We start from the raw sequence: 21,579 nt of genomic DNA on the forward strand, positions 1-21,579 counted from the left end.
AAAATTTGGGAAATGTTGAGTGTTTCCATCGCTGATTTCACCTAAAGGTTTATTGCGCATCGAAATATTGTCGCCACACATCAGGCTGCAGCAACTCCTGATGGCTGGCCAGCTAGCCCAAGGCCCACAGCATAGAATTCATCACACAGCTATGGCATTGAGTCTTTCCTGCACTATACTGAGAATATATGTGGAGTTGTTCAACTTGCCAACATGTAATGTATAACATAATTCATGTTATTTAAATTGAATTATTTAAAATGTGCCGATTTAGACGTTTAACAGATTTTAATTTAATTTAAAAAGTGGATTATTCCACAGATTTGTAATATATAACATGTTGTAGATAATGTACAAAATTAGTATTATCCATTACTTGACATACAGCTAATTTCCAGAAAGCATTTTTTGGATGAATAAGTCAAATTAAATCAAATGATGGCATTTTTATATACTCTACTATGTCTTACATAAACAGATTGTTTGTGACTGTAATATTGTGTATTTAATTACTTAATTAGATGAAGGCATCCAACCACAAATTCCCAGTGGCTTTATTGTATAACATGCTGTGTGGTCAATTGTAGCCTACGCAGCATATGACCTTATAAAGGCTGCTATACAACTATGGAGGATGATTTGTGACAATATTTAAAAATAAATAAATATGAAATACATAGGCTACATATATAAATAAATACATACAATACAAAATAAAAATAAATAAATAAATAAATAAATAAATAAAATATACAATTAGATACATACTTATATGTTTTTATTTATCTATTTATTTTGGCACAACAGCATAATCAGGGTCAGCAAAGGCAAATCCCTCTAAGAATCTTTAAGCAAAGAATTTATTTTCTTAACATGCCCAAAGATTAGGTTATTCAGGCTGGATAGAGCTGCAATATTTGACCTGTGTGAGGAGCTGAGGGGAGATCAGGAAAGCCAGCCATACCAGTGCACATTAAAGTCACTGGGAATTTGTGGTACTGGATCATGCCAGAGACCGGGAGGGGATGTGGGGTGAGCCAGCCAACACTGTCATGCTTCATCAAGTGCCAGGAGTTTGGGGAGACAGGCAGGCAATTAAATTTCTTTCCTGACAAACCTGCAATGGACGAACAAGAAAATGATTTTATTTTTTAATATTTTTTCTGTCATGTAGTGTTCTTCTTGTACATGCCCCTTGGGAGTTTATTTTGTTGGCTATGTTGTCCCATACGTTATTTCTATATGACACGTGTTTCTTGTGTGTGCCAAATATGTCTGTTTTATTTTTTAGGACCTCATTCACCAATGGTCTATTTTTCCCCCTTTCGTGTGAGGTACTAGAGTTGCCTTGCCACAGGACTTAAGACCCCTCACTTTCCAAACCTGCAGAAATAGCCGCACTTTGCCCTCGTGACTGCTGTGCAGCTGTGGTGGTCGTAAAAGATAATAACAACAATAAGTTCTATGTGTAGGTGGAAGTATGCACACCCTCTACTTGCAACAATGTTAGGAAAATAGTGTTCAACACACTTAAAAGACAGTTGAAAAGAGAACATCTTACACTTCATATAATGGCAGATTACTTTTGGAAAATAGTGTATGAATACTTGTCAAGACCACTACTGTATAAACACGTACACTAGAGTTTAATACGGGAAAACAATAAAAACAATAAAACATATTACTTTTGCACTTTGTTCATGAAATAAACAGCCAAACTGCTGTTTCGTAGAAATGCGGATTGTTGTATTGTACAGTCTCTTTACTATGGAGCCAAAATAAAGGTTGATTTATTATATTTAACTTATTTGTAATGTACTTTGTTTCTGTTTATACTTTATGAGAGTGTTGTCTGTGGACATACTAAGCAGCTCTTATAAACATTGTTTAAAATGAGACAGAAGTATTAGTTCTGGAAGTGTTATCTCAATAAAAGCTTTTGTGACACTTCAGTACTGTTTTCGAACTTTGCGCTTTTTTGTTCTACAAACACTGACTTATTCTGTACATTTAATTTGTTTTTTTTTTAAATAAAATAACATATAGCTTAGTGTACTGGATGAGACTGGGCAGAATACCGTGCTGTAAAGACGCTGACTCTTCTGGTTCTCATCCCTCCATGAAACCCTTCATTAATGACCAGGGAATTAATTCATCCAGGTCTTCACTTCATTGCTCAGCAGCAGTGTGTCTGCCAGGTGTTTGGCTTATTGAGGATAAAGACATTCAATTAAATTCAATTAAATTCAATTTATTGTACTTTTTTCAGGGTACGAGGGTGTCCTCAATGGAAGGGAAGGCTACTTTCCGGCAACCTACATGAGTCCAGCCAGCTAACCGCCCCAGTGCTCGGCAATCGGTGCCTGCCAGGGTCAAAGAGCAGCTGGGAATGAAGATGGAGCTGAAAAACAGCCCAGGGGTCACCCCCCCTCCCAACTGAGCCCACCACTGTGTAACCTGAAACGTTTTGTTTTTGCAAACAGCAGTCCCTGTTCACTTCCAATATGAGAATTAAAAGCCATTAATACCCAGTGAAATGTTTTGGTTTTATTGATGTTTTTCTCTGGTTTGGTTATGTGGGGGTACACAGTGGCCCTGTTAATATCACCCCCAAAACCATGTTGGGGAGGGGGAGGCACAGATTGTGGGCAGGTGGGAGTTTTAAGGGATCTGCAAAATGTACAGGGCCAGGGTTTATTTCATTCTGATTTGTATATTGGCAAATGTCCTTATCCAGGGTGACTTTCAGGTCTATGGTGGTTTGGAAGTGCATGTCCACATTGATTGTAAAGGGCAGAGTTTATTATTATTACTATTATTGTTATGACTACTACTATTATTATTATTATTATTATTATTATTATTATTATTATTATTATTATTGATATAACACTAAGCACAAAGCAAAGCAAGTTTAGTGTTGCTTTAAAGGTGAGCCAACAACAGACTTCCTGGTTGGATCGAGTGAAACTGTTGGGTGTGACTGTTTGATTATGCAGCAAAGCTGATTCGCTCAGAAATGTGTCCCCTCCCATCTGCCAACTCTGCAACACAGGTATTCACAGGTAAACCTGTTTAATCACTTAGGTCCCTGGAGAAACATGTGTCGAGCCCGTCAGTGCCACACTCATAGAGGTTGTGTTTGAGGAAAGGGACCTTTCTACGAGACGTTCTATGCAGGCGTTTAGATGGACGTTGTATTCTAATGAGGGCTCTGAGCTTATGGACTACTTACATTCACTTACTGGTCTTCATAACAAGCTACATGGGCTTTTGGCTGCCGGGTAAGTATTACAGTATACATTGAAAACACACTGTACTTTTTTTTCTCCTTTTTTTCAACCTGTTAAGGCAAAGCTGTCTTTATGTTTGACAAGATAGAGGGGAAATCCAGGTTATGTGTGCTGTGTTTTGTTTTAGCAGCCATACTTCCCAACAACACAGGGAAAACAAGTGTCCGTCCAGCTGGCTCATCAGCACAGGGGGCATGAAGCTATTCTTCCACAGGGGCCATGCTGCCTTTGTATCCCCCAGGTGGAAGAAAGCAATTGTCGAATCAGAAAGCAATCTGTGTCTCAAGCCATCAGTGTTAACCTGCTAGACATGCTCAGATAAGCAGCAAACACAAGAGGTTGTTTCTTTAAAATGAATCAAAACCTGTGAGAGTGACATGAGCACTGCCACCCACTGGTTAATCAGGTTTAGACTTGAGCCCAGGTTTACATAAACAAGTTAATTTAGCAGTACATCTCAGGGGCAGAAGGATCTGTAGCGAGTTAAACCAGTTTTGCATTTTAACATTGACATCTCTATGAACTGAAAAAAAGCCAAGATATTCACAATGTGTTTTCTACATTTACTGCCAGGATTATAAATAATTATATTATTTTATGGCTGCACATTCAGTTTGATTGGTAAGCACACTAATTGGTAGGTATGCCTTGTAGCAGTATTTGCATTTGCATTACTTTTACAATCATGACAATTTCCAATTAATTCTTGGTAATATTTTGGAAGAGAATCCAATTAGACAAAGAAAGCTGAAGTTGTGATTGATCTCAGCAGCAATTTGTTCCTGTCATGAGTATTGCCCACCTCCCTCAGTGGTCTTTTTAAAGCAACATCAGCTGGCACCTTGGCTAAAACAACAGGGTTTATAAATACAATGCATTCTTCCAGAACTGCAGCAGCCCAGGCAGGGAATGTAAAATATGTAGTAGTGATGCATCTATTATTGTACATACAGGTAGCTCTGGAATGGCATATATCAGGTTAGAAGTGACACATTACCTTGACAAAACAATGCATCTCGAATTGCCAAGGCAAAGCTATAGCCATAATAATGCCAGATCCTGCTCTTCTGCTATGCATGAAGGAGAACTATGCAATTGTAGACATTTTTAATTGTGTGCCTGATTTCAAAGGTCAAGACCTCCAATAAAAGTCAACAGTAAAATATAAAAATATAAATCAAAGTACATTTTTACATTTTCCTCTCAAGCAGTGATTGATAAAAAGTAATTTGTTTTCCACTGCCTGGTTGGCTGAGGCAGGTCAGATACCTCTGGCCAAGGCCGGCCCAGGTCACATGTCTGTAAACATTTGCAAAGTTATAGAACTGACGTGTTTCACTAAATCCAAGCCATTCACACATATGCCTCAGCTGCTGAACATTTTGTATTTCTGTTGTGTACTGGTTGAACACGTCTGGTAGCAGATAGCAATGTGAGGCATTAAAACTTGCCATGGCCGATCACGTCAGTGGAAAGATCCAATTTTACTCTCCTGGCTGGATGCAGCTGGCCACGTGGCATTTCTTCTTTAGCAGATTTAATTGTGTTAACATTTAACTTCAAGGGTCCTTACTGTCTGTTGTATTTCTCACTGCCTGTTTTTTTTTTTTTTAAACATAGCCTACTGTACTGTATATGGGGGAGGTAGCTGTGTAGTGCCCTACCCTCCTGATTTTACATCCTACCGCATTTAATCTATTATGGAATTATGTTTCCTGCAGTAATGTCATTTAGCTATATACACTTCTGCACATAAGCAAGATATAACAATTTAACAAGAACCATACAGACAGATAATATATGTTGGTCACACTTTAAAATAAGGTGGTGTGATTCCTCATTAATTAATATATGAATACCACAGGATAAACACATGCATATGTCATGCACTTCTGAGTTCTGATGTTTCTGATCACATGTATAACAGGGTTAGGGTTCATATTCTCAACATCAGAATTCATATGATGTGCATGAGGTAATGATGTTTTAATCTTATGGTGTTCATATATTACATCATGGGGAATTATACCACCTTATTGTAAAGAATTACCCCCATCTCTTTATTGTAAATGATCATGAAATCTTTATTTTCACATGAATAGCTAAAAAAGTGAGATATCTAGACAATAAATAATAATAATAATAATAATAATAATAATAATAATAATAATAATAATAATAATAAAATGGAAGTTTGTTCCAGACAATCAGAAGTCTGTTTTAATCCAAGTATAGTTATTACCCTCCAGAGAAATCTATACAGACTTTGTTAATATTCCGCTACTAACTTTATGATTTATTGCTGGCTTTCTCCAGCCAAATGCGCAATCTGTTTAGAAGCATCTATTTCTGAAATTATACATTATCTCATATAAAGAGACAAATACAGTTTATTGTCTAAATGTCCATTCCTCAAAACACTGGGATTAATTCCAATGAGAAACCAAAAAAACAAAGGAATTTAATTTAACTGATCTGTCTGCCTGCCTGTCACTATGTGTCTATCTATCTATATATCTATCCATCTATCTAAAAAGACTAAGTGATAATAATGTTAATTAATACATATTAATTAAATATTCATGTGTAGATGTAATTGAAGATGTATTTATTTATAATGGTTACAAGCAGTGTAAAATGTAGTAAAGACATAATTGTGTAATACATGTTGCAGTTGCTAACAGGTTTACCCAGACTTCCATGGTTACGCCTTGCACGTGCTCATAGGTGGCAGGGTTCGAACAGAACATACAGAGTAGGGACCGGCAGGGCAGATCTGTATTGTATTCCAGGAGAAATGTAATAGTTTCATCATAGCCCTGTTGCACAATTTTGTTTTATGAAAAGCCCAGAGTACATTTTGCACTAAAGCAAAGGCCTTAAAAATCACATTGAAAGTGTTGTGGTGCAGAACAGTATTATTATTATTATTATTATTATTTCTTAGCAGATGCCCTTGTCCAGGACGACTTACAAAATTTAAGAGCAATACAAATTGCAATAATACAGTGCAGTTCAAGGCATAATACATTTTACAAATTCCAATTTACACAAGTGTATACGAGATATACTGTAAACAATATACAAGTCTTACATCCTAGATTGTAAAAACTGATCAGTGCAGACAAGATGTTAAGTCACAGTCAAGGGCCAGGGGAAAGGGAGCACAGGGGAAATCAAAATAAACAATACGAGTACTAGTAAAGCAAAGCAATAAATATTACAAAACGTTGTATAAGTGCTATCTTACAGGACAGTAAATGGCTAAATTATAAGTACTGTCTGAAAAGATGAGTGTTGAGCGAGCGCCGGAAGGAGGTCAGGGACTCTGCTGTTTTGACTTCAGTGGGAAGGTCATTCCACCACTTAGGGGCCAGGGATGAGAAGGAGCGGCTCTGGAGGAAGGGGAGAGCAGAGGAGGCAGTGGTCTGGAGGGGATATATGGGGAGATGAGTGTCTGAAGGTAATTCGGTGCAGCAGTAGGTGAGGGTCAACGTCTTGAACTGAATGTGTGTCGGTATTGGGAGCCAGTGGAGGGAGCGGCGCAGTGGAGTAGCGTGTGCGAATCGGGGAGTCGCAGAGTTCTGGATGAGCTGGAGTGGGCGGGTAGTAGTCACAGGTAGGCTGGTCAGGAGGGAGTAGCAGTAGTCCAGGCCGTAGAGGACCAGGGACTGGACGAGCAGCTGAGTCAAGTAGTTGGTGAGGAAGGGTTGGAATGTAGACGAGCGCAGGATCGAGGGTGACTCCTAGGTTCTTAGTGGAAGAAGAGGGAGATAGATTCCAAGGGGATTGAGATGGAGAGATCAGCAGAAGGTGAGGAAGAGTGGGGAAAAAAGAGGAGATCAGATTTGGAGAGGTTGAGCTTGAGATGGTGCGAGTGCATCCAGGCGGAGATAGTAGACAAACAGGAAGAGATGCGAGAGGGGATGAGAGGGTCAGAAGAGGGAAAAGACAGGAAGATCTGGGCATCACCTGTGTAAAAATGTTAAGAGAATCCATGGGATGAGATGAGGGGGCCCAGGGAGCGAGTGTAGAGAGAGAACAGGAAGGGGCCCAGGATGGAGCCTTGGGGTACACCAGTGAGGAGAGGTTGGGGGGGATGAGGACTGAGGAGAGGCAGTCAGTGACTGCCAGGAGAGACTTCTCAGTGGAGTGAGCTGTGTGTGATTAGTCTTGTTTTTTAAGTATAGAAAAGACTTTGTAATTAAGGTTTGTTTCTATTAGTATCTGTATTTCAGTCAATATAGAAAAACTGGGTGTGTTCTTTTATGAGCATATATTTTGTAAAGTGTCCAAATCACAAGGCTTGATAAAAAAAACAAAACAAAAAAAAACTAGGCCACATGATTTGCCAGTTATATAGTATTTAAAGCCTATGCAATTGCAATTCTGGTTATATTGAACATTATCTACAGTAAACTATTTCAGCAACACACTAACACAATGAGATTGTACTGTAAACTGGCAACTCTCCCATGTAATTCTCTGCTCTGCCGTGCTGTTAATGGTTTCATTGGTGGTGACACGCACAACAGCAATAACAAAACAACAATCCTGTTGTATCCTTTAGAGATGTAACACTGTAATAATCAAATATAGTGATTTTAACTATTATTCTTCCCATGCTTTTGTTCTGCAGTTCAAGCGCTCACCATAACAACCCCTCAGCTCAGAATCAATGCCTTGGCACAGGACGATGTGCTTTTCTCTACGCAATACTGGTTCCAAGGAACTCCCACCATCCACTGGAGATTCATGTCCCTGTGGAGGAACCAGGACATTGCGGTGTGGCAGCCAGATGTGTATGAGAACATCTCAGAGCCTTACAAGGACAGACTGTACACGTATTACAATGGCTCCATTATGCTCCTGGATGTAGGCGTGAAAGACTCTGGTTTCTATGTGATGACCGTGACAGAGCCTTCGGGAATTAGTAAGGACTCCATTATCATATTGAAAGTTTTTGGTAAGTACTTGAGAACAGGATCAACCTCAGATACTTATTATTTTTAAGTCAAGATTTTGTTTTTAATAAAATAAGTGTTGTAAAAATGTTCTAGCCACATCACTACCAGGTTTTTGTGGCTGTGAATTGCATGTACAGAGAACTAGTATGTGTTAACAGAGGGAAGTTAAAGCAGGGTTATAACCTATAACTATAAGGATATACTGAAATTAGACAGTTTGTTCCAAAAGTATTCATCAATTTTTCAATAAATACATTTATTTTTTAATCTGTACATTAATTACCTCATTGTTTTGGTAACTAATTAAATTGCTAAAGCAATATATAAAAATACATTTGTAACACAACTATTAGTAAAATTCTGCTTTGTTTCCCTAGAGAAACTCTATGAGGACTTGCCTTTTTTAATAGTCTTCGGGATGGTCCTTGCATCTATAGCAGGATTATTCATGATTTTAATGTGGTTTTTGGACAAAACTGTACATCTGGTGAAGAGGAGAAGGAAACAAAGAGGTAACATTTACTTTTTTAACAATAAAACATCTGCCGATTTATATACTGAAGGATATAAGATTATAGCAGTTGTAATGCAATACTTATTGAAAGTGAACACTCCTACCAGCATTTACTGCATTCTTAAAGCTTCTATTACATCACATAAATGCACCTTCACAAAACCATAACATCTTAGTGAATGGTTTATACAAAATAAAAATAAAACAAATTCAGGTCCCAGACAATAGACAGGTTCACCTCTCCTCCCATTTACAAAGTACATATTTTTCAGAACTAGAGGAGGTGGAGCTGCAGCCTCTGGGATCTGAGGTACCTCAAGGTCCCAGTCATTAAAGAAAAACTTGACAACAAAAGTCAACAAGAGTCCTGTGGAGAGGCAGTGACGTTTCAAGCTTGCAGGAGGAAGCTGTATGCTTGGATTCGATGAGGAGAGGATTTGCTTTTGCACATCAAGCAGAATGATGGGATGACGAAGAAAAGCAAAGTCATCTCATTTCCTCGTATGAAAAAGTGGAATCCTGTTGAGGAATATAAAGGATATGCATACATCGTTTCTATGTACGAGGAGCAAGCAGGCACAGAAAGCAAATTATTGTTATTTCACCTTCTTGGACACAAGATGCACAAGACGGTGTCATGTCATGTCGGTGTAAATTTGACTCATAGGGTAGGAGTAACATTCAGACTGATGCACATCTATGGCTGAAGAATTGCAAAAACATTTCAAAATGTACTTTATTTCTGTGAAAAAAAGCATTGCAATCAAAAGTTAAATAAAGTAATTCCAAGTACTTTGCCTTTATTGCATCATAACGTGCTGCTTCTCTTTGTTCAGATCTTTGTTGCATGGCTCATTTGCAATGCAAATCAATTCATTTATCAGAGACTTTTGTGGATCGTCATTTGTACGTAAACTAAAGAGCAAACGAAAAATGAAAGAAAGCAAGTCCTGCAGTGTTCAATATGCTCCAATTTGCATAATAAACAATAGTATTGCTTTGCATTCTGCCATATTTAGCAGACACAGCATAATGAATGGAAGATCTAAACTGGTTAACAGGGGGCGTTTTACAAGACAACGTGTCTATTAGAATATGCTTGTCTTTCCTAAATGAAAGGATAAAGATCCAATATAGCAATTCACCTGTCAACTGTAAAAATACAAACCTAGACCATGATGACAGGTTACCATTAGACAGAAGCAAGAAGCGTTTCAAACAAAATCCAGCATCAAATAACATGTTAGTTATTTGTGGATTGGTAGATGGCTTGAATGGTCTTTAATTATTCAAGGCCTGGCTGGATATATGAAAGATTCCTGCAGTGACTACAAACTGGGGAGAATTTGATTTAAAACTATGTATTTTTAAGGTTTCCATTTAAAAACAATACCTTCTTTGCCACCATTCCTCAGGTGTGAGGCTGACTAAGGAGGCTGAAATTTAGAAGAAAAAATTAAGTCAAAAATAAGGCATGTTGAGGGCATGAATGAAAACTATTTAAAAATAACTAAGCCACTGTGAAGTCTTACATACCAAAGATAGACACCTATAATATCCCAGTCCCATGCATACGATTTGGTGAGTAGAATGATAAAGTAGAATGTTGTTCCCTCCTCTGCAAACCATTAAAATAAACAACCAAATACATGTTTTTCATTCTTGTAATTACATTTTTCATTGGGAAATGTCATTACAAGAATGAAAAAGCCCAGATACTTACAGGTGTCACTCACCTGTGTATAGCATGTAAACATCAGATCACATTTCCAGAAAAATATTATCCTTAATCTTTGCCAGATCTTCACTAGTCATTTCAAAAAATCAAACCCAAAGCCCAGAGCAACATTGCACACTGGTACATGCATAAAGATCTGAAGTTTCTTTTACTAGTATGTATTCCTTTCTTAGTTGCCCATATACAAATATATTTAAACATAAAAACAGGCTTACAATATCAAAGGCTTCTTATGCAGATCAAATTCGGCATTTTCTATTGAGAATTTAAATGTTCTGCCTTTGATACTGTACAAATCCTTCCTGAAAAATCTACATAAAACTATTTTCCATTTTTCCCCACAGAAAGTACAACTTTGCAAACATACAGTGTTTAATTACCCACAATTAATCTGATAAAACAAATTAATTTTGTATAAGACACCATTTAGCCTTTTATATTCTCGGTTCTAGCCACAGTGAAGAGGTCATAACATTTGTGTTAAACACTCACTCTGTAAGGCAGCCTATACTTGAAGTGCGCACTGTCTTCATGCATTAGTGATTGTCTGTGAATCTTCTAAAGTGAGGCAGACGGTCTTAAATTAGGTAAAAATACAGAGAGTTTTAATCACTTAGTTCAATTTTATTAAAGTTGTTTGGATCAAGAATACAGCAAATATGTCAGAAGAGGGTGAGGAGTTTAAGTCCGTATTTCCTCTTCCTTACAATTAACCGAAAGCTCAGGTTCTCGCATGGCAGAGAACTTTACTCCGCACTCGGCAATCGTCCCAGTAAAGTGGTTGAGCAGAGCACAGAAAAACAAACGCTAGGCTTATTGTCTCAAGTGTTTCTGCAGCCTGTGGACTTTCTGTGCCAAGGCTACTCTAAGGGCAAGGGGTGAGAGCTGCCATCAAGAGCTCCATTTTGTACACAAAGTTGCGTCCCTCCATCTTGCTCCAGTGCACCTCCTTATGCGGCCCCCGCAGGTGGTTCCACTTGTTGTCCTGGATGACGTCGCTCTTCGGCAGGTCTTTGCACCGGTTGCGGGGGAACTGCACCATGACCTTACAGCCGCTCTCCGGCCCGTTGCGCACTGCAATCACAGACAGGGTGTGAGGATCAAACCTGGCAGCTGCACTCAGCTCGCGCTCTCTCTCTCTCTCTCTCTCTCTCTCTCTCTCTCTCTCTCTCTCAATACGTACTAAATAAACTACCTCAGAATACTACAATTTTGCTTTATTCATGTTTTACATACTACTTGTGCAAAGAGATTACCTTGTGCTTGACAGCAACCATCCTCCTGCATGTGTACTTCGGAAAAGGTGTGAAACATTACAGCTTTAGAAAGTGAATCTTTCAATTCTTAAAAAAAAATTAGGGCAATAAGAGTCACAGATTCTACCCCATATGTTTAATCTCCCCATGCAAGCGTCAACACGACTCCGTCCTCTTACCAGAAATGGAGTACTCCCCATTGGAGGAAGCCACGGTGATGGCAGAGGCGTTGCCAATGCTCTCCACCGAGCCAAGGCCCACGTGATTACTGAAGCTCAGCACATGCCAGCCCATCACTTTGGCCAGCTGCTGCACCGCATGGACCTGGTGCTGCGACATCTGGAAATAACAACATTTATTTTAATAAGGGACAGGCTGTAGTTGCCACCGAGCTCATGGTGTCATCTTTACCACATTGCTGTAGTTCAGGGATTTGAACAATCCACAGTAAGACGTGGTCAGTAGTTTCTCGATTAGTTTGGCTAAACTAAACACACTGAGGGAACGACAGCCTGGTTTTACAGCTTGACCTCCATATAACTCTTTTCTTCCTGGTCATATGGCTCATTTTGCAAAGCTTTTTAGGTTTGAACCGTGTTTGAAATTCAGGAGCGATGGGCAGAGCTGTGGCACTGGCCTGTGAGAGGAGGAAGTCCTGCAGCTCCTGCTCCTGGTGCGACAGCGTGATGACCCGGCCATCTCTGTGCACCACCTTGATCTGCTCCACACCAATATTCAGCTGTAGCTGGATGGACCTGATAGAAAAACAACCACTTACACACTGCTGGGACACATCCCTGTGCTCTGGAACAAGGCCACTGCATCTTAAAACTATTACATTTGCAGCTTGAACTAAAATTATGGACAATACTTTCATATTTTTTTAATTAGTTAATGTTGCTGAAGAACAGGACATAGCTATCTCAAACCATTATGTAGATAAATGCTCTTCAAACAGTCAAATTTAACTGCAGCTTCAAGCAACTACACAGTGAACAAACTTGTGGTGATCAGCTCCAGTACTTACTTGCAGATCTGCTCATACCCCTGTGAGGTAATTAACACCTTGACACTGGACTCGTACACATCATTGATGTTTGACCAGTGGGCCTGGATCTGGGGATCTTCGATGCGGCTCGCCAGGGTGTCTATGGTTCTTGCAGTTCTTGGAAAAATAAATAAATGAACACAAGTTAAGAAACGTTTCACCACTCAAATACTCACCCAGATAAAGTCCCTTAATTTTACGAAACCTCATATCAATAAAACACAACCTTTGAAAACAGCAGTAAGAAATAAACAGCCCAGTCCCATCAGTTACCAGTTAGCGTCTGTAGCTACAAGAGCATCTAATTTATTGTAACATGTTTATGCAAAACTAAATTATATATACACACACACACACGTAATAATCTGCATTAGCTAGAAATGTGTCATTGCTATGTAGGTGGCTGATTACAAACCGCATGAATGACGATATTTAAAAGTAGAAGACCAGCGCACACTTTCTCCCGCTGACTTCCAAGCCTTAGCGGGCTGTTTAAATGCCGGATATGACGTCACGTAATGTCGACAAACCACCGTTTAAAACCACTGAGTACCAGCACAGAAGGAGATGACAACAAAGTTCAATCAGAGAAGGATATTTTATCATTAAAATATTGATATCTGAAGGCAGAGCATCCAAATTGTATTTCCTAGGGAGCTTGTGTATTTACGATGTGTGCAGTCAATGTTTGATTTAGTCTTGCATTGTAAAATGAACGGCATGGGCTACTGGATCACAGCTTTTGAGCAACTGATGAATAAATAAGATGAGGTGAGTGAAATATAATAAACATCTGCAAGAGAGTGAGAAATCTGCAGGGTTTGTGAAAGGGAAGGGCTTTGCTTCAAATAATGAATAACACACTGGACGATAACAGTATTTACATAAATTGAGGCCAGTTCCATATATACATTTGCTTGTATACATTATAAAAAAAAAAAAAAAGATTTTCCAAGTAGGAACAGCCGCGCAGGTGTAGCACAGATTCCATTATTGGGAAATAGTAATTGCCTATTACCATGCCTTGAAAGAGTTGGCAGTTATCAAAGAAACAGTGTAGTGAAATCAAACAATATCTCAGCCCTAGTATTGCAAAACAGCATGGGCTCTCAGACACTTTCATACTCGCTTGTCTATAATGACGTGTGCCTCGCCACACAAACCTGCTCCTGAGGAAGATGTGCTTGGCCTGCTTGATGACCTTCTCCAGGAGACCTTCGTTCTGCTGCAAGGAGGCAATCTCTGCCTTATCATAGGCCATGGGCCCAGCCAAGCGCAGCCTCTTGTGCCCAAAGGGGGCACTGGCAGGATGAGGCATCACTATGGAGCTCAGGGTCTGTTTGTGGAACTGCAGAGAGAACATGCAAAAAGTGACCATGAGACAGGTATACACCCATTTTCTGAACAAACATAACTGATTACAAACTGATAACCCCCAAACTTGCAGACAGGAAACTCCAGTGAAAGATAACCCAACACTTTTTGCATTACAAAGGACTTTCTAGTTTAATTCTTCTGTGACAACTTAACCACGTGTGCCCTGTGTATTAAACTTGTCAACAACTGCTGGCAAATGCAGTGTACCTCTCTCATGAGCTGATGGAGATTGTGTTCCAGCACATACAAGTGATCATCGGGTTTGGGCTTTTCGGGAGAGGCTCTCTGATTTTTCCTATCCCCATTGGAGTGGCACAGTGAAATGGACAGCTGGAGACCTACAAATAAGACAGAGAAAAACGGTTTAATCATTGCTCAAGACAAATTCTAAATGAAACTTCATATGGTACATTTATTAACACATCCCACGAAGAACATATCACATTAGTCCGTAAGAGGAAATCATGAACAATACACTTCTTACCTGGAAAAGGCTGGGAGATGATCTGATTCTTTACCACAATGTGAGGGATCTGGGACTTAATCTGGACTGCTTCACGGGAGAGCTGTGCAAAAATCTCCTTACAAAGAAGGACATTTTGGGCAGCTTCCAGTTTTACATGCCAGGGCTGAGTTCCTATCCAAAACAACACAATCATCAATGCGATTGTTCATGGTGACATACTTGACACCACCTGCATCACTAACACTTAAATTTAAGATTTAAATGAAATTCTAATAAATGAAAGGAAACAGCATATTAAACATAGTGTATTGCCAAAGTTTGTCAGAGAATAATAAAGGGTTTAACAGTCCATGATGTTAAGGTAATTAACAAGCATACTCAGTGAAAGTATACAAGATACACGCAGTCTTTGTATTCAGTGATTCCTGTACCTGCTTTTGCTTTTGGCTGTCTTCTGAAAAGGTTCACTGTCCCGAGGTCTCCAATATCGGGAGCTTGCTTCTGAATAGAAACCTGAAAAGTTTGAAAAGATTGGATTTAAAAAAATGTTTAAAGCCCATATAATTCAGGAATGCAAAACCACTAGTCTCCCAAACACTTTACCTTGATGTAAGCAGATCCTTCCAGATCACTGGGAATCTGAACATCAAGAGGGCAGTAGTCCTCTGGGATCTTCTTATCAAGGTCAATGTCTGTGTTCTTTATCACTTCGAAAGTGCCGTGATGGGGGAACAATGATCCTTAACACACACAAAACAGATAGAAATGTTGCATCATTCCACTAGAAGCACACTAACTCTTAAAAACAGCAGGCTATGAGCTGATGTTTATAAATCTAGTTAAGCACTTAAGGGCCAACTAAAAACAATACAATTTCCATATAGAACAGTCAGAATCCTCTCTCCTTGCATGAGTATAGTGGGTGTTTAAAGAAGGTTTGCTTGAAATTAATAAAAATGTATTTTCCCCCCCAATGTAATGGACATAAGCAAAGGTTCAATTGTTTCAGGCAGAAAGATTTGAAACAACTCAAGCTAATGTCACCCTCTGCAGTCTATGCATGATATTGACTGTATAACTTCAATGGGGAAGCCATCCTACTACTTCTGTACATTGGTAATGAAAACAGAAAGACTTGTGATTGTGTTGGTCTGCTCCCTGATATGAGGGATTTATACCTGCACTCCTGTAGCTGAGGTCTCCGAGGATCTTGTCTCCCACTTTCCTGAGTTTCCACTGGGACCGGAGCCTGAGCAGCTCTGAGTTGAAGTCTCTCTGCCGCCTGTTCTCCTGGTTCTCTGCCACAGACTTGCTGAGCTTATCTGCTCCTTTTAGAAGCATCTGAGCTGCTGTTGCCAGGGATTTCTTTTTGCTAATAAGCTGGAAAACCTGGGGGGTCTTTCACAAACAAAATGGCAATTGAAAACATGTGAGAATACTGCATAAAAACCAAGACCACTTTTAATGTTGTACAGAATAACAGCTAGAATATGTCTTATGAGTTTTACGTTACACCTGTTTTCAGTCATAAACAATCTCTATAGCCTGTTGTCTATGGGTTAATTGCATATTTCAGTTTGTTGTTAAAGAGGTTTTGCACTTCAAAAAAGGCTCTTCTCAGGGATGACCATAATTATTCAGATACTCAATATTGTTCACGTCTCTAAACAAAAACAGTTGATTTTTCACCTTTCCGGTAAGCTCCTGGGACACAGGGTCCAGTGTCATGTATTTCTTCTCTTTGACCACACTGAGTACATCGTACAGCACACACATCTCGGTGAGCGCGCTCCGCAGGTTGTTCCTCACAGAGTCCCAGGGCCACAGTGATGGCTGGAACTTTACAGTCGCTGGGAAAGTAAAACAGTCCTTCAACGGAGTCTTTCAGCTTTACAGCAATTTTCAGTACAATCTCGGTGCTTGAGCTGCTCTGTCTATCCATACAGCATGGAGAGCTGTTAATATGTCAATCCCGACATTGCCTTGTTACAGTGCCTAGAAAAGATCTGCGCTGGCAGGACTTTCCACTTCAGGGATTTCAAACAATACTTAGGTTGAGTGCTTTATTCTTGTCTTAATTATATTACATTTGGAATCACATCAAATAAATGTTTCCTTTATCCAAATTTAAACCTAAGATACTGTAGGCAAGCTATTATTAATGTGTGCATGTATTAAACTGCCATTCTACCTTGAAACAACATTTCCTATAAATCAATATTAAAAAGCTCACAAATCTCAATACAGGTGGATATTATTTGATACAATATCAACAGCTATTTTTTACAACCTCTTCGAAGGTTGCCCTTTTATTTATTTGGCAAATGACTTCCAGTACAGGTGTTTCGCCTGCCATCGCACTGTTTTATCTTCAACCTCAGCACTTGACAGTCCTCACCTTCGTCCTCCTCGGGCTCCTGCTTCCCCCACTCCTGCTCTCGGGATGTCCCATCTCCGCCTTCTTCCTCCGAGTCAGAGCCCTGGCCAAAGTCAATGCGCTGGGCGAGCTTGGCCAGGTTCTGGGACATGGACAGCGGCTGGACATAGGTCTCGATCCCGTCCAGAGACACCTCCTGCACCTGCTTCTCACAGGCAGACTCGATGCTGACCCGCACTGCCGGACCGCCGGACATGATGACGGGTTTCAATGTCCCCACAGCTGCATGTATAAAATAAGATCTGAGCACTGAAGCATGTACTACAAGCCAAGGGGATGTCAATTCAGTTGTCCTCTTAGAGCTTGGTGGTTTCATCTTAACGTCCTGTCTGTAGTAGTAGAGCTGATTGGTTGAATTATTGAGAAAAACTAGAGCCAAATCTATGAACTACAGTCCCATCACAATGTAAACATGAATAGTTCTCAATTTCACAAAAGTAATACGCCTTTACAACCATCCTAAATTAAAATATAACACAAATACCAGCCATTTAAAATAGATTTGAACTGCCACATATTAACTCTCCTTGATGCAAACACTAATGGATACTTCATCATCAAAAAGCTTTAGCTTCTACTAACAACCTAAAATTAAACAAAATACACAACATAAAAGGCTAATAAGAGAAACATTAATTCAAATTCCCAATAAGGAAAACAACAATAAACAATACTACTCAGATATTTAGGCTAATGTAGATAGATAGCCTACTGCAGAAACACAATTAAAATAGTTACAAAGTTCCAGTTTCAACAATTCCAAGACAAAAAATAAACGATAATTAACCGATATAATTTGTACTCTTCACTTTTGCAGGTAATAGGGAGACATTTTAAAAGGTTACAACATTTTACGCTTTTATCGTACTTACATTTTTTTTTTTCAAAGGAAACTACATCCAGATTGCCTGGACCGGAAGTCAAACGAGAAACGGGAAGTACGTCACTGGCTCTCTTTATCGCGAGATCTTGCTAATGCACAGTGGTCGCGTTTGTGCAGATCTCCGCTGTTCTGCGCAGGTCTGCGCTGCTCCACCAATGGAATTATGCAGATCTGCGCAGAACTGCGGAAATCTGTGCTACAAGAACGCGACCAGTCTTCTGCATTTGAAAGGAGATCGTGGTAGCGTAGCTTTAATCAATGAGTTCGTAGTTACAGTTGGATTGTAAATGTACAACGAATCTGCCATTTGGTGTTAATCGAATGAATGGTGAAAGTATGATTACTGTGCTTTCTTTGCGCGATCGCAGCAAGGACATTGACAACAAACTACAATTCCCAGTATGCTTTGCACCTCTAAGCAACAGGAATGAGCGCATACGTCACGCGTGTGTGTTGACATGCCCGGAGATTGGGCTCCAGCATTGATGTGTTTGTGTGGGAACCTGTGTCCTTTAATTATCAGTGGAAATAGCACATTTTAAACCGGCGAAGCCTCCAATAAAGATATACCGCATTTATTGCCTACAATACATAAATGAGCGTCGCTTCGTTCTTGCAAAATATAAAAAGCTACCTACATAGCATTGAGACATTACTACCTGTTCAAGTTTGAACACCACATTTGGATGCATTCAAAAGCACGACACTATAACGTATTTTAACCACGGTGCAGTACACGCTACCATATTTGTTTTCTACACGGTATATATCGGCCATATGTGGCCAATTCAAATGAATGTTTGCTGTAATACTAATCATTCTTTATAATCCAAATTCTAAAAGTAATATTCTTATGTATGTGTGTGCTTCTAGTTTTCAAAATTGCATCAGTATACAACTGCGTCTGTAGCTACAAGAGCATGCTGCTATAATTAAACGTCATCATACTTATTTAGTTAGCCTAAGCATTTATATTTCTAATTTATTGTAACATGTTTATGGAAAATTAAATTAATTGTATATATATACACGTAATAATCCGCATTAGCTAGAAATGTGTCATTGCTATGTAGGTGGCTGACTACAAACCGCATGAATGACGATATTTAAAAGTAGAAGACCAGCGCACACTTTCTCCCGCCGACTTCCGAGCCTTAGCGGGCTGTTTAAATGCCGGATATGACGTCACGTAACGCCGACAAACCGCCGTTTAAAACCACTGAGTACCAGCACAGAAGGAGATGACAACAAAGTTCAATCAGAGAAGGATATTTTATCATTAAAATATTGATATCTAAAGGCAGAGCATCCAAATTGTATTTCCTAGGGAGCTTGTGTATTTACGATGTGTGCAGTCAATGTTTGATTTAGTCTTGCATTGTAAAATGAACGGCATGGGCTACTGGATCACAGCTTTTGAGCAACTGATGAATAAATAAGATGAGGTGAGTGAAATATAATAAACATCTGCAAGAGAGTGAGAAATCTGCAGGGTTTGTGAAAGGGAAGGGCTTTGCTTCAAATAATGTATGTAAATACTGTTTTCGTCCAGTGTGTTATTCATTGAGGCCAGTTGCATATATACGTTTGCTTGTTTACATTATTACAAAATTAAAAGATTTTCGAAGTAGGAACAGCCGCGCAGGTGTAGCGCAGATTCCCGCAGATGTGCGCGGGTCTGCGCTGCTCCACCAATGGGATCGGGGGGATTCTCCAGAGCTGCGCAGAGCTGCGGACGTCTGCGCCACACCGACGCCCCCCGTTATTTCCTTTCTGTTGTGCGTAAGGAAGATGAAGATGAAGAGGAAGGTGGCGAAGGTAGCGAGGCTGAGACTCAGCCCCAATGAAGAGGCACAGCTTTTGAAAGAGGAGCAGGAGCGGAGACGCAAACTCAGACTACAACAGGTAATCCGTGTATCGCGCGTAGTTTTGTGCTTGATCATCTGCACCGATCACTTTATAGACGTGTGTTCAGTTGCAACACGATGAACTCTGGATATGTTAAAAGCCAATACACAGTAACCAGGTGGCCGTTGTGTTGCAGGTCCGAGAGCAGGAGAGGTCCATAGCCCTGCAGATCAGGCGGGAGGTGCAGCACCGCCGGGACCGGGAGCTGCAGCAGCTGGCCGGGGAGCTGAGGGCGGAGTGGCAGCGGGAGCAGGCGGAGAAACTGCGGGCGCTGGAAAGGCTCTACCAAAGCAGCCTGCAGGCCGTGGGAGAGGGCCACCGGAGCGCACACGACAGCGTACTGAAACCTTTGAAGCGTCCAGTCCCAGACAAGAAGCTGTGTATACCGTATAGGCTATTCATCAGTTTATAGTGCTGTATTTTCTCACTCTATCCACACACACACACACACACAAGCCTCTCAGTGAGTTATGATTTAAATCAAATTTCAGTATTAATATTATGTTTAAAATATATTTGTAAGAAATAGCATTGCATCCAAGAATCACTGTTAATTACAGTCTTGATAAACGTACACTTTAACACGTGTTGTTACCCCTTATTATCATCCAATATTAACTGTACCACTGGAAGGATTTTGAAAATATGCATGAGATCATTGTGATGTTAGTGTTTGCCTAATGTTTTAAAACCAACAATCTCTATCCTTCAAGCAGTTAATGTATAAATTGTTTGACTTCAGTGGAAGAAATCAAATGCCACATCACTTAGTTGGCATGGATTTCTCTTTTGTTCCTATTGGGGTTTATTCTTTCTCAGACTGGTGCTTTTTGATCATTCAAATGCAGCTAAATTATAATTGAATGAAAATAAGATTGGTTATGGTTTGGAGATATCAACACACAATTTTATAGTGTCATTTCTTTGTTTTAGGATTTAAGTATACTTTTGCACTCACTCCATGCTTTTAATTACATTTTAATTGAATTCAAAATAAAGTTCTCGCTGAATTAGCAGAGCATCAATTTTTATGTTAAAACAGTCAGTAATATGTTTTGTATAATTTGTATTTTTAGCCTGTTTCACTGACCTTTTAGATATTGCTCAGGAGCCCAGGAGTGAAAGTGTTTTGTCTCACTCCAAATTTCAAATGGAAAAAGTACAACTACTACTTTGATTACACACTGTGTTGAAGAAAGGCATAATGCTTTTAGTGTATGATTCTGTTAAAAAAAAATCCTATTTAAATGTGTACATCAATAATGCCTGATATCTGTAATTTTTCAGGAACCTGACTGGGCAGCAATCGCACAGAAAGCTGTTGAGAGTAACGAGAAGGCCGAAGAGCGACACAGACAAGCCCTCAAAGAGTTAAAAACAGAAAGGCAAAAACAGCATGAAGATCAAAATCGGTCAGTTCTTTACACTTATTGAATTGGCAGTTTCATATTTTAATTTTTCAAAACCTCTTGATATAAAGTTGTTGATCAGACAGTTCATTTATGACTCATAAATCTGCTCTGTGTAAAGTGACATGGTTTGAGAAATGCTGCCCATAAGACTAGTTACAATGAAAGGAGATTTTCCTCCTAAACTGATTTGCATCTAATTAGGATTTCTGTTCACATCTGCATGGGTTTAATTAGACAGATTTTAAACCTTTTAAAGTACAGTGTTCATTTTAAAATACCT

The 21,579-nt window shown here is 39.5% G+C and overlaps 3 protein-coding genes across 5 annotated transcripts in view; 2 read left to right on the plus strand and 1 right to left on the minus strand.

The window, feature by feature from the left end:
* Positions 1 to 3,083: 3,083 nt before the first annotated feature.
* vstm5 (V-set and transmembrane domain containing 5) lies at positions 3,084 to 9,566 on the plus strand. The gene is made up of 4 exons (XM_066699262.1): positions 3,084 to 3,284; positions 7,933 to 8,259; positions 8,638 to 8,772; positions 9,047 to 9,566. Exons 1-4 carry the CDS (start codon positions 3,206 to 3,208, stop codon positions 9,106 to 9,108), a joined length of 603 nt encoding a protein of 200 aa, XP_066555359.1. The 5' UTR covers positions 3,084 to 3,205; the 3' UTR covers positions 9,109 to 9,566.
* A 1,549-nt stretch (positions 9,567 to 11,115) lies between these two features.
* On the minus strand, positions 11,116 to 18,123 carry med17 (mediator complex subunit 17). The gene is made up of 13 exons (XM_066699261.1): positions 17,969 to 18,123; positions 17,058 to 17,318; positions 16,349 to 16,509; positions 15,838 to 16,057; positions 15,263 to 15,399; positions 15,091 to 15,172; positions 14,678 to 14,830; positions 14,401 to 14,531; positions 13,980 to 14,164; positions 12,796 to 12,933; positions 12,406 to 12,523; positions 11,948 to 12,107; positions 11,116 to 11,586 (listed from the first exon to the last, which is right to left on the minus strand). The coding sequence occupies exons 2-13, from the start codon at positions 17,290 to 17,292 to the stop codon at positions 11,378 to 11,380; spliced, it is 1,929 nt and encodes a 642-aa protein (XP_066555358.1). The 5' UTR covers positions 17,293 to 17,318; positions 17,969 to 18,123; the 3' UTR covers positions 11,116 to 11,377.
* A 1,045-nt stretch (positions 18,124 to 19,168) lies between these two features.
* cep295 (centrosomal protein 295) overlaps positions 19,169 to 21,579 on the plus strand; it is a 32,141-nt gene continuing 29,730 nt past the window's right edge. For 2 of the 3 annotated variants that reach the window (XM_066699258.1, XM_066699260.1), the window contains exons 1-4: positions 19,169 to 19,424; positions 19,767 to 19,884; positions 20,024 to 20,224; positions 21,175 to 21,299. In XM_066699258.1, coding sequence (XP_066555355.1) covers positions 19,420 to 19,424; positions 19,767 to 19,884; positions 20,024 to 20,224; positions 21,175 to 21,299 — 449 coding nt within the window. In that variant the 5' untranslated portion in view covers positions 19,169 to 19,419. The remainder of the gene's footprint in view (positions 19,425 to 19,766; positions 19,885 to 20,023; positions 20,225 to 21,174; positions 21,300 to 21,579) is intronic. The other variant, XM_066699259.1, reaches the window with a different exon arrangement.

Source organism: Amia ocellicauda, chromosome 3 (assembly GCF_036373705.1).
Source record: "Amia ocellicauda isolate fAmiCal2 chromosome 3, fAmiCal2.hap1, whole genome shotgun sequence".
Classification (NCBI taxonomy): domain Eukaryota; kingdom Metazoa; phylum Chordata; class Actinopteri; order Amiiformes; family Amiidae; genus Amia; species Amia ocellicauda.

Bases quoted from the DNA above. Each gene is read 5' to 3' on its own strand.
- med17 (XM_066699261.1), bottom strand. From the start codon at position 17,292: ATGTCCGGCGGTCCGGCAGTGCGGGTCAGCATCGAGTCTGCCTGTGAG. The intron at 12,108-12,405 runs GCCAGTGCCACA...TGTTATTTCCAG, and splicing joins AGGACTTCCTCCTCTCACAG to ATGTCGCAGCACCAGGTCCA. The intron at 11,587-11,947 runs GTAAGAGGACGG...CTGTGATTGCAG, and splicing joins TGGGGAGTACTCCATTTCTG to TGCGCAACGGGCCGGAGAGC.
- vstm5 (XM_066699262.1), top strand. From the start codon at position 3,206: ATGAGGGCTCTGAGCTTATGGACTACTTACATTCACTTACTGGTCTTC. The intron at 8,260-8,637 runs GTAAGTACTTGA...TTGTTTCCCTAG, and splicing joins TATCATATTGAAAGTTTTTG to AGAAACTCTATGAGGACTTG. The intron at 8,773-9,046 runs GTAACATTTACT...CATATTTTTCAG, and splicing joins GAGGAGAAGGAAACAAAGAG to AACTAGAGGAGGTGGAGCTG.